Genomic DNA, 13750 nt, shown 5'->3' with positions numbered 1-13750 from the left:
GAGTCGATACATAAAAGAGGATTCGAATCCAGCCCACCGTCAAGGATAATTGGGCGAGTCTCTTATATTGTTAGGAGTTTGAGTATGTTATTTGAGGGTCGGTAGCAAATTTTCATACATTTCGATACTTACGTTTGCCTGCTCTTTTGTATCTAACTACATGATCTCAAAACTGAAGCTCTATGTTGGAACCTAGTTAAATAGACCATATCAATTATACGATTTGAACAGTTATGAAATATATTAGTTAATCTGTCTAATCTTCACCTACAATTTATATATTTGACGAATTCTAATGCAAGTACACAACAATAGCTCGTATCATCGCTAGTTAAGTTATGCGCGCAACATGCATGACACAAGGCCTGACATCAACGCCTGATATCCAGCAAAGATGCAACAGCCAACATGCATGTATGAATTCTCAATTTACACATTTTAAGCATCCATTGGTATTACTCCTTACGTTATTTATCCAGCTCCACCTTACTAGCTAATTAGATATGATGCGAATGAGTTTTTACAAGCTGAACATTGCGTTCAAAGCTAGGATTCTAGAACTACTAGCGTGCATTCATTATTTGAGGATGCCAGCTTCAATTCAAGGGTTGATGGTCCAGTATTGCACTCTATCTATTCGCCCACCATTGTTCTTATTCTTTCTTGGGATAATGACTTCTAAGTGTTAGGTACAAGTCAATGTTTATCAACCCGAGCATCAAGTTAAACGAAATAAATAAGTTTCTCTGAATCTGCTGGCCGGTCTTACATCGGTAAAAATCGATCTATGCACAACGCCATACGATACGATTCATAAAATTACCTGAGTTAATTACGTGCGTGTGTATATGAACACTAGTTCTGATCTTGCATTGGTGGTAAAAGTGGTAACTGGTAACGACAATTCTTCTTAATTGTAACGATGTAGCGTTGCTTTCTTTCTTTCGGCCGGGGTTGATCGAGAATGGAAGAATATATTCATGCATGTTTGACACTGGAGAAAAAGAATTGTGAGGGAAAATGGAACACGTTTAACATACATATATATGTATTTAACATATATATATATACACACACACACATATATATATATATATATATATGAATTCAACCAAAGCCGAGGCTGGTGGTCCTCATCCGCTGGCAACAACTGACTTCTCTTTCATTTTCAGTCTATTTTCTTACCGCATGTACATCGATCATGTGTATCTACGTATATAGTCATCTTTTTAAGTTCGTATCAAACCTATGAAATCTATATATGCTAGCTGCTCCGTGTGGATATATATGTTTATATACACGTGGATACACGTACGTTAACTTGATCACGTTTGATCACTCCTAGCTAGAAAGAACCGAATGTTTTCATTGACGAAGCGATAATAATGTATTGGAATGAACTAGCTAGTACCACTGTACCAAATTATGCTAGGTAAAACGAAGTTCTAAGAAGTAATTAATTAGATGCATGGTAATTAAGGACTTACTTCTTCTACAACCCCTCGTCTCCAACGTGCAGACGTTAAAATTTTGAGCTTGCCTAATAACTCTCCTTTTATACTACGGATTAACTAGAGTAAAAAGTGAAAACTATTCAACATGCATGGCCAAACTAGTTATACTTGCACCTTCTATTTACTATGCACTAATCACTAACTATAACAGTGGTCAGCTGTCTGTAGAACTAAAACCTGAAAGACGCCAGACTTGCTGTAAATATAGCATCCTGCATCAATATTTTTTTAGATCATTGCCTTTTGGCAAACCATAGTTACTAACTGACTATATATGTTCGGGGGCATCAGACGCCAGATGTTTGAGTGTTTGACGAGTTAACGTTACCCTCTTCCCTAATCGGACTGTTCACCCATTTCTAATCCTCTCTAACATTTGAATGCTTACTAGACTTGTAAGATCTAGACTCCAGTGTCATTGTGAAAGATCTACAGATCAAACCGATCACATACCGAGGGAAAAGTGGGGATATTTCTAATTGAGAAACAATCGATCAGAGATACGATAGCTTAGAATTACATCTACTTTGAAATACGACAGTTCAGTTCATCCAGACACACATCAAAACCTTAATATAAGTACTCGTAGCAATATTAGTCCAATATAGATATATTCGTACCTGCTATATATATATATATATATATATATATTTAAAGAGAGAGAGGTTTAACCGAAGAAACCAAAATTTGAATAATAATTAAATAGAATCTGTACGGGACGTACCATTTTATTTTTGGTTCAAATTGACTTCAAAGCTAGCTAGCTAGCTACTAGACAGTAATTAACAAAGCACAGTTGGCATGTAATTGTCACTGAACAGTACTGCTGTTATTTATGAATCAGAAGGATGTGTAGATTTGCATCTGGGTCAAAATATGCTCAAAGTTATCGGTAGATTTCTCAATGGGATGAGAATGCATGCCTTCGTAAGTAGTCACCACAACTCCTTCATCCTTGCTTAGTCTCTGAACTTGCTTCTTCACATTGCAACCCTGATGCGTGCACCGGTAGTAGCTTCTACAGTCATTAAATAATAAGTATGTTAGAAATTAGCTACAGTTTTAACCTCAATAAATGAATATTCGATAAATTAATAACCTCGTTTAAGTAAAAAAAATTATGCGGTCTCGACTCATGACCAGTGTATATTAATAGGAACCTTACTAAATGATAATAATTTTGTTGAAGATCTCTTTAGGTCCCATCAAATATATAAAATAATATTAAATTTAATAAAATTTAAAAAATTAGTTAAAAAGATTAATAATTGATCAAATATATAAAAGAAATAGTGAATAAAATTCATAATACAAATTAAGGAAAGTATTTATTTAAACTTATCATTTTAAAGTTACTTTTAGGCATGAAATTATAACAAATTTGAAATGTGAATAAATATATAATCTTACCCCTTAGTTTCATAAATATAGAATTTGAGCTAAAAATATACATAATAGTAAGACTGTGGGACTAAAGGTGACTAATTAAACTCCCTATAAAATAACAACAAGACTCTATGTAAAATAATAATTTATTAATAAAATGAATAAATTATTCATTTATTAATAATATAATAATCCCACTAAAATAATAATTTTCTTTCGGTCATGACATTATTCATTTTATAGAGGTTTTACTGTATTAGGTATATCAATGCATGCAGATTAATTAATTAACTTATATGAATGTTTGAATAATACTGATCAAGGCATGCATTTTATATAAAGCCTTCTAGAAGGCGAAGTTAAAAGTTCAGTACTAATTTCCCGAACATATGTAAGGATATATAAATCCAGCGATCTGTGTGTTGCCCTAATGTTATTTAACATCTCAATTAATTATGATATATAGATATTGAGTATACAATTGACTAATTATCAGCAGCAGTCATCTATCAGAATGCAGGGCAATCAAGCTAGCCATGCTTGACTCCGACGACGAGCTCCATTGGCTAATCCGATCCATGTGCGTGATCGATAAAGGCAAGCTAAATTCCTAAATATATAATAAGCAGACGTCATATATTGATTAATTAATTAAATGTGTAATTAACTTGAAAATTTGTGCCGGTGTAGGTGTTGTTTTCCAAATAAGCACCGATTATCTGCACTTCTTACTGCAGAGTGCAGAAGTATGAATATCGATATAGCCATATAGGAGTAGGACTATATATAACCATGCCACATGTGACGATAATGATCGATACACACACAAACAATAACAGCTACTGTGAATTAATTTGCGTTGTTGTACGTATTTAGCTAGGCTTAATTTGTATATGTTAATTTCTAATACATGTCTTCAATTTGATTATATCTTCAAAACTGACCACTATGTATGTATAAAAGCATAAGAAGAACACACGTGATCAGGTTTTCTTTATACTAATTGCAATTAATTGAAGCCCTGGACATCATGATCGATCATCGTAATTGATCGGATAATAAAAGAGTTTGTGTAAATGGGTAATCATTATTCATTACTTGATCACTGATGAGTAAGTTAATTAGTTTCTATATATATATATATATATATATATATATATATATATATGCATACAGATCAACAATAATTAGATTACATTTAGAAGGTACTAAATTATGGTCAAGGCAAGAACCAATCTTTAATTATCATGTAGCATGATTTATCCATGAACTAATTTTAGTCACGGTGTAATTGATCAGATATATTTAGAACATAAATATGATCGGATTCGATCAACATGTTAATTCATCTTCTTAATCCATAGATGCATATAATAAATTAATATAAAAGTTCCAATTTGAAACCCCCCTTCTTCCTTAAAAAATAGAAAGGAAAAGTCAAGATTTTAGATGCACGCTCGATCGATGAACTACTGACCTTGGGAACTTGTTGTTCTTGACTGCTTTTTGGCCATACTTTCTCCACCTATATCCATCGTCAAGTATATCGACTTGGCTTCTCGTCTGAAACGCATATCTCGGCTTCCTGATCTTCTTATCTCCCTTCTTCATCCCTAATCTTTCTGCTGTATTACTTTCACCCTCCCCGAAGCTTTTCATGCTCTGCTGAGTAATAGTACTGCTCATGCTGTTGATACTGTTCGAAACCTCCATCTCTGACATCAGCCCCAAGAACCCATTTGACTTATTGTTGCTAGCTCGGTACTGATCATTACTATAAGCATGGTGAGAATGACTGTTCACCATGTTCAATGACAGAGAAGCAGCAGCAGCAGGTGGCGTTGTTGAAGAAGAAGAATAAAATGTTGGGAAGGTTTCCATCATAAAACAATAAAGAGGTGAAGATGGACAGAGGACTCGTATGTGGTTATATAAGAGAAGGATCGATTCAATATGGAAGAAGCAGCTTCTTTATAAATCTAATGTGTGGGCTCATCTAATCTCTATTGGAATCAATTAATTAAATTAAAGGCAGTGAGAGGCGGCTGGGTGGTGCCTAATAACCTGTAGCTCTTTCTTGTCCCATGTTTGATGTCGTAAACGGCACGTAATTTATGGAGAGTGATTGATGTGGTTAAATTATAATGGTCATTCGGTCATTCCACGAAGTATATAATCACTTTAGTCTTAGGCGCTTGGATGCTCCATGATTAACTTGGAAATTATGGAAGGTGATTACTGATTACGAATAGTTTTATATCAAAGTATCAAACCAGTCTTTGGTCTTAACCAAAGTTAACCTAAGATTTATCTTTTCTTGCGGGGTATACTTTTCTTCGAACATTGGAAACATATAAGCTTGTTTAAGATGAGGAAGGAGACTCATACTTGCAGAGGTTTTGCACACGTGTATAATAGGATAGCACACGTCTATTTCCAAAAGGCTTTGGGCATGGTAGGTTCTATTATAAATGATGCATTGATAGTAACGCAGCCAGCCCCACGAGGCTGCAAGGATTTGGGACTACTATGTAAACAACGTAGTGTTCTATGTCAGCTTCATTGTCTGGTAGCGGCAGCGCAGTTTCTACGGTCAAACATGTGCTTTTAATCGGTGGCGGATTTGAAAACAAGTATCGGATGGGCTAAAATTTTGAATGGGCAAGTTTTGAATTAAATATTGATTAATGTATAATTATATCATATATAAAATATAATTTTATTATTATTATACATAATTATATTATAATTATAACAATATGACTAGAATCACTTATGTAGCACGAACACGTCCCTCAGTTATCGTATTGTGTGTCCGACACGAACACAGACACGTATACGCCTGGACACGAGTATCAGAAATCGACACGGCCCGGATACGTGAGATTATGCATCAAACACGCACCAACTCGGCCTAGACGTGCAAATATCCGCATCGGACACGTAGACACGCACCAACTCATAATAAAAGTGAAATGGTTTATGGTGAGATTCGAGCCTTGATCATCTAAGACACCCAACAACTCCTCAACCATTCCAACATATTTAGTTTTTTTTTATATTTATGTACACTTTAATATATATATATATATATATATATATATATATGCATATAAGAAGAAAAACTCGTGATAAAAGTAAGAATACTTGTAGTGCGATTCGAACCTTGGTTATTCAATGTATTTATCAAGTCCTTAGTCATTCCAAAAAGTTATGTTTTCATCATTTTAATGCACACTTTGATATATATATATATATATATTCTAAATATTTTCAAATTTATAAATTAATTTTTTAATAAATATATATTAAAAATAATATTTAATTAACTTGTCTAAAAAAATTAATTTTTCGTGTCTACGTATCGTATTGTGTATGTGTCCGTGCTACATAGAAAATCACACATAATTATATCATAATTAAAAAGAATTTTTTAACCTACCGCTGGGACCACAACCCCCTCTAGCCTCTTTATAGTTCCGGTAGGGAAGCAAATTTGTCGCTCACCCTTATTATGTCACTTCATGCCCACCACCCTAAGTAAATGTCAAGTGTCATTTTTCTTAATAAATTTATAACTATAGTATTATAAAAAACACTTGTCATTTATTTAAGATTGTGGGCAAGATATGGGTGAGCGACAAATTTGTTTCCGTTCAGCCACTGCTTTCAATCACTGCCATTTTTTATTTAGGTTGATGTTCTTAATTGAGCTAATAAGAAGTTGATAAACTTGGGAAGAAATCATAAATCAATTATATGACTATATGTACACTTCATATTATTTCAATCGATGCACTGATCATACGATGAGCTATGAGTTCAGTTTTTACTGCATTAGGTGAGCATTAAACAAACTTTCGTAATTCAATTTTTCTTCATTATGCACAGATTAAGTAAAATTTACAATAATCGCATTCATGTATTTTCACATGTGACAAACTGAATTATTATCATAGTCTCCTATAATTCAATAAAGTAATTCTTATACATGCATACATTTTTTTTTTGCATTTATAGTTACCATCATACACGTTGAGCTTTCTGTTTACTGTAAATTAAATTTTTGCATTGAATTTGATCGGAGATGATTATTTACATTCAAACACTAATGATATCAAGAGAGCCCTATACAATCAACTTAGACACACATTCAAATGTAATAATTGAGATGTATATATATACACAGTTATTTTATCGAGAATTGTTTAGGCAAAAAAAAAACAAATATACAGGTTGCGCTGTACATTTGACTGACAAATTATTAATCAATAATTTCTAATTTTAATTCAAAACAACTCGTGTTTGATTATAATGAAATATCCACAACTCGTGTTTGACACAATTGGGTAAGGTGTATCATCATAAGATACGTTTGTCCTACGTAAGAATTTCTCATATAAATCTCATGTCTCGTGATCGATCACAGCGCGCATATCATAATATTCGAGAAGTATATGTTAGGAAAATCAGGCTAGCTAGGGCTTCAAACTAGTGACCAGTACACTGATGTTATTGGTTCAAATGAACATCAATTTACTATTTCTGAATTCTTTGTGTTTTGAACAACATAATAGTAGTCACTTTGTTATATTCAATGGATGAGGAAAAGTGTGAAACATCAACTAGTCTTTGTCCACACTGATTGACTAAACGCAGCAGACCCTAAATACATGATGATCTATGAAAATGAATGAATGAAAAGAACAGTTCAATCATGACAAGCTGCAGAGAAGTAATCAAACACACATATATACAAAATTAATCAATTTTCATCAGATTGAGCAATTCACTATCTTGACGATTATAAGGTGTAATAAGATTACATCTACTAGAAAGCGGACTTTCATTGTACATGTATGATTTTGCACTGTTGTTCTCTAAATTCGATCACCAACTTCCATTGTCGTGGAAAAGGGAGATGTATATAATTATATATATCACCGAATCAGAGAGACATTTTTTTAACGACGTCCCAGTCCAGTCCCAATCCTACTGGCTAAGCTTTTCTCTTGCTCTTGCCCTTGCCCTATATAGCACTGAGAGATTTTCTAATGAAGACAATTTTATTAAAAATTAGTTGATCACTTTCTAATTAATTATTTATTAGATATATTTTTCGATTACATTTTTTCATTTCAACTATTTACATATTAGGTATATATGAGTATATTAGATATATAAGTTTTTCAGTCAATTTAATTATTGTTAAGGTATTAAAATTTATCAAATTAATGAACGAACCAAAACTGTCAAACATGAACCGTTCAAGTTAATAATGAGTAAATCACATTTATGAATATCTTCACAATTGTCAATTTTAATAAAATTTTTCAAGAATAATCTACTCATATATATATATATATATATATATCTACAAACTAAACGATATTAATCTAAATATGAGATCGAAAACTTGGTGAACCAAATAAGTCCTCAACTAGCCTTTAACAAAATGATCGTCATTAGAAAGAGTGACATATAGCACTATAGCAACTTTCTTCGACCTTCATTGCAATGAGCTTAATTTCTCGACCTAGCATATAAGAAACATAAGTCAGTATAAGTGAAGGTTTTTTTTAGAGCTCCTTAATTAGCTATCGACATCACCTTTTCAGTTGTTCACCCAACAACGACAACTAATAATCATTAAGTCTAGTTCTAGATTAAAAAAATAACTAAATCAAAAGGTAAGGTAAGCAAAATCGCATGTATTTTCTAAAAAATCTGTTGTGCACGGCTGTATGCATACAACAAAACACAATATAATTTCACACACCTCATCGTGCATCTCACGTGCTCCCTTAATTAATACATGCAAAACTTGATGTATGTCATACATGTATATACATCAGATAAACCGTTATTTTCCCTTTAGAATAATGATACTCGGTCATGTATATGAGGCGCAATTAATACCCAATAACGTGGGAATCTGGAATACCAAGTCTTTTATACATGTCCAGATCGATGAACACATGCACGATATACGTAGCAAAGTTGCGAGCATGCCAGGGACAGATTAGGTCTGCTACGTACGCGCCTATACGTACCAGTACTAAAAACATTTCGTATCTCATTCAAATGAACGAACTCGATCACTATAGTCTTCATCGATAAAACTCAATCAATATAGTACGTATATATAATTAAGGATCAAATTTAACCATTTGTGACTGTACACATGTACGTGTATATGAGGGGATCGAGCTACTTACCACACTAGCTAGCTAGAGCTAAGTGTGTGTTTTTGCTGATGGTTAGGTTTAGGGTTAGGCACTACTCTCCCCATCCTGTTCAAAGAAAACTACGTGCCCTGCTCAATGCTCATCAAAGGAGAAGCCGAGAAGGGACCAATTTCATTTTGTAGTGATTGATAAGGATATATTTTTCAAAGTCGCAGGAAACTTATGTTGGAATTTTACGTTGTACAAAAGGGGGAAGAAATATTAACTGACGACAATAGCTCCCTTTGAGTTCGTTTTCATTTCAACAAATGTGGTCATTTTATACATCACTTGATCGAGTAGTCTCCGTTGAATTGACGATTTCCAAAATTCTAGATGGAAAATAGATGTTGATCGCGATCGATATATATATATATATATATATATATATATATATATATATATATATATAATTGAGGACGAAATAAGATTCAACATTCTCATGCAAATGTTTCTTAATTTACACTGCTATCATAGTTTTTGAATCTACTATATTGAGGGATATATGGTTGACAACTGCAGGCCGGACATGAGTTTTACACGTAAATTTGAGAACGTGCACAACTTACTTTTCGAGTCTTTTAAAGGGATATGTCACTTAACCAACTTCTCAATCATATTTCAACATCTCTACCGTTCAATATTTTAGAGTCTAATGTGTAGATCAACTCTGTAAAATTCTCAGCCAAAATTGAGGTGTTTAAGGTATTCAAAACTTAGATTTAAACTTATAAACATGAACGGTTCAGGTTTGACATATTTGGTGCTTCAATTGCTTTCACAAAGTTTGATACCTTACCAATCATCATTTTTATTGAAAGTTAACATAAGTGATCTACACATTATATCCTAAAAATTAACGGTGGAAATGTAAAAATGTAATCAAAAAGTTGGTTAATGAGATTTCCCTGTGGAAATGAGATATAGGTATATATATATATCTAGAGGATCGAGTGCAGACGTCGCCGCTTCCGGCCACCGGCGACGCGCAACGACGGTGCGGAAGGTGTCGGCAGTATTTTCCCCCTCCTAGCGCTCCATTGCCGGCCAAAATATGTTAACTTCTCATAAACTTGAATTTTCTGGAAATTTACAGATTTCAGCCGGCACAAACAAGAGTACCGGAAGGGGAGGAAACACGACCGATATCTTTCACGCCATCGTTGCACGTTGCCGATGGCCGGAAGTGGCAACGTCCGTACTTGCAGACGTCCACTCTTGATCCCGCCTATATATATATCACTCAATTGAAAACTTTCATGTGTATGTACGTGTAGTTATTAATCTATATAGTTAATAACTGGCTTCTGGTAGGCTGGTAGTTCTTAATTCTTGCTGCTCTTTCTTTCTCTCGCATATTGGTCCGAAAATTGTATATGCATGTATACTTTTCACAGGAGTCACATTAATGAAAATTATAGAACATATTAAGTTTGGTCATGTAGTTAGTCAAAACATGCATACGTTCTAATTGCATCGGCAAAGAGCATACGTCAGAGCGTACGCATATGCCCCTGTCTCCATGTTTCTGGTCATCGAAGAATTCAAACGCTTAGGTCATTTGAATTGATCGATCATCTTATTCTTATCCTATACAATTAAATCTCAATAAATTTAAAATATTGAAACTGACACAAATTATTAATTAAACGAATTTGTTAATTTATCGTGATGAATTTAGCCTAAATTTCTTATTTCAGACCGACAAAAATTATTAATTATCATGAATTATTGAGATTTTATTGTACTACCATGCAGAGGCTGCTACCATAGCCTCACTAGTTACCGGCCACCATGCTTCGTTCTACTCGTTCTGCAGAGGCTGCTGCTACTCTCCTTCATGATTCATTCTTTATTTCTCATATAGTCGTCTGCCTGTATCTGAATGCATACGTACCGCGGTACTGGTATACATACACCCTACGTACATACATCAAATATAATGATAATATTCATGATAATAACAACAAGGAAGATTTTCCAATAAGTACCATCTATCTTGTTAAGAACTAATTGAGGGCTTTCTAATTTTTTTTGGTATTAGAGGGTTTTCTAATTAATTGTTAATTAGACATATTTTTTGTTATAGTTTTTCATCTCAACCGTTTAGATGTACAAATTTTCAACAAATTTAGTGATCGTTAATGTATCAAAATAGATCAAATGAGTGAACGAACTAAAATTGTCAAATATGAACCGTTCAAGTTTATAATTAGTAAATCACATTTAACAATGTCTTAACGATTGTCAATTTTGATGAAATTTTGCTAAAAATGATCTACTCATATATCTAAAAACTAATCTATCGAGATATGAATATAAGATGGAAAATTGGTTAAATTAAATTAGTCCTCAACAAAATAGTCTTTATTGGAAAAAGGCCACAAAAGAACAAGAAAAAAGTTCACAATCGGTACCCAAACTATTGTGGCAAGGTCAATGTAGTACCCCAACTATGAGTTGTACCAATGTAGTACCCAAACTTGTAATTCGCTATCAACGAAGAGTCTGAGCCCAATTTCCGTCACGGCTCCGTTATCTCTGTCACATGTCATGCACGTGACCACACAAAAAATTCAACAGCGGTACCCAAACTCTTGTGGCAAGGTCATTGTAGTACCTCAACTTTGAGTTGTACCAATGTAGTACCCAAACTCGTTTTTCGCTATCAATGAGGGGTCTGAAGCCAATTTACGTCACAGTTTCGTCTTATAGATCAAAATAAAAATGGTATTTACCTAAATAACTCTATGTGGGTTCTAAGGACCTAAATAAGAAACTCTTAGAGTAAATATCTAAAATTAAGAAAGAACTTACAAATTGGGCAAAACACCAACCCATTCTCATTATGCTCCGGACTCCTCACCACCACAGTGTGGCATCGAGGAACTTCACCTCCTCTCATCCCCACCGCATCCTCCTTCAGCACCAACACCATCTTCGAGCTCCTCCACCTCTCCTTGGAACCCCTGATCCATCGACACATCATGATCGCAGACCTTCATTATGAGATTCTCGACAGCCGACCACACTGCTTTACATGCCTCAAATGTCGTAGGTGGAGGGAGAGAAGGTCGTAGGTGGAGGATGTGAGGGAGACGATGTTGTGGCTCAAGGCGGAGCTGCTGAGCTCGGAGAAATCGTCATTTGTGATTGAAGAGTTTCGAAGAAACACAACCTATAATGTTGCTTTATCTCGAAATTTGAGCTCAGAAATACAGTGTGGAATGAGTGAGAGTGAAAGAGAATGAGAAGAAAAGGAGAAAATACAAGAAGTTATGACACGTGACCCAGAAGATGGAGTTGTGATAGAAATTAGTTTCAGACCCCTCGTTGATAGAGAAAAACGAGTTTGGGTACTACATTGGTACAACTCAAAATTGGGGTACTACATTGATATTGCCGCAAGAGTTTGGGTACCGATGTTGAAATTTTTTTTTGGTCACGTGCGAGATAATGAAGCCGTAACGAAAATTGAGCTCGGACCATTCGTTGATAGCGAATTACAAGTTTGGGTACTACATTGGTACAACTCAGAGTTGAGGTGCTACATTGACCTTGTCACAATAGTTTGGGTATCGATGACAAAATTAACTCTAAGAACAATATAATTGAAGAATCCTGGCTAGCGAGGATAAATAAAGGGGTGTAGTGTATATACGTAGCGTGTACGTACGTACATATATAATAAAGCTGAAGAATCCTTCCATATATATATGAACTATATCCAAAGTTGATATATAGAAATTTCTTCTGCTGGTGATGACCAAAATGAAATATATATATATAATGGATCGCATGCAGAGAACTACTGCTGGTGTTAAACACGCTCCTATTGATAATTTGCACGATTACTGTATCCCAAAGAAAAGTCACTGGAAGTATTGAGAAAATATCCAAAGTCAAGATTTGGAAAAAATGCTGGCCCTTACGAATCTGTGAGATATATGCATGCATAGCTGGGTTTACTTTCCGCCTCATGTTTGGTTTGAGTGAATAATTGTAATTTGCTGCTGTGATTGTGATCGAGTACACGTACGTACGATAAGTCGTCATTAACCGTACCAGAGAAGCTTCCGATCGAAATCTGTACGAGGACTATTCCGGTCAATCATTCTATACACGTGGGGGGCTGGTGGTACTTATCAACTACTTAAGCTGCAAGCTAGTCTGCCAGCTACCTCGGTTGAATATATGGTTTACTACAAGTCTACAACTCAGTCCTGTTCGACGGACTCAGATTGAAAACTTCTCATATAATCTTCTGTAAGAGATTCTGCACTTTTCGCTTGTAGGAATGATGTTAATAGTGGTGCATATCTATTTTGGGTTCCAGGTGGAGGAAACATTATCCAAGATTCCATACTTGTATCTTGATTTATGGCTTCGGAATTAGGTCAAACAATTTTTTTGCCAGGAATTTATGCCTGTTATATATTTTGTAGTTCAGGACTTGTCTATTTTTTCATGCAGGTACGTTTAAAATAACTAAATGACGAGTCTAGTGGAGAACACTTTAAAAAAAAAGGGGACCAAATTGATATGATCGAAAATGGACAAGAAGGCACAGAAAAACAATTAGTGACGTCGTTGTGATCGGGAAAGCCAACCCAACCCACCCCG

General features: G+C 34.5%; 1 protein-coding gene across 2 annotated transcripts; it reads right to left on the bottom strand.

Moving 5' to 3' along the window:
• Positions 1-2192: 2192 nt before the first annotated feature.
• LOC126790666 (probable WRKY transcription factor 75) lies at positions 2193-4843 on the bottom strand. Of its 2 annotated transcripts, none has more exons than XM_050516994.1 (2): positions 4378-4840; positions 2193-2532 (listed from the first exon to the last, which is right to left on the bottom strand). In XM_050516994.1, exons 1-2 carry the CDS (start codon positions 4782-4784, stop codon positions 2355-2357), a joined length of 585 nt encoding a protein of 194 aa, XP_050372951.1. In that variant the 5' UTR covers positions 4785-4840; the 3' UTR covers positions 2193-2354. The 2 variants fall into 2 exon arrangements, with proteins under 2 accessions (XP_050372951.1, XP_050372952.1); XM_050516995.1 differs by lacking the exon at positions 2193-2532 and adding an exon at positions 2962-3510 and having other exon boundaries at positions 4378-4843.
• Positions 4844-13750: the final 8907 nt, after the last annotated feature.

Source organism: Argentina anserina, chromosome 4 (assembly GCF_933775445.1).
Source record: "Argentina anserina chromosome 4, drPotAnse1.1, whole genome shotgun sequence".
Lineage (NCBI taxonomy): Eukaryota > Viridiplantae > Streptophyta > Magnoliopsida > Rosales > Rosaceae > Argentina > Argentina anserina.
This window is presented reverse-complemented; position numbering and strand designations above follow the sequence as displayed.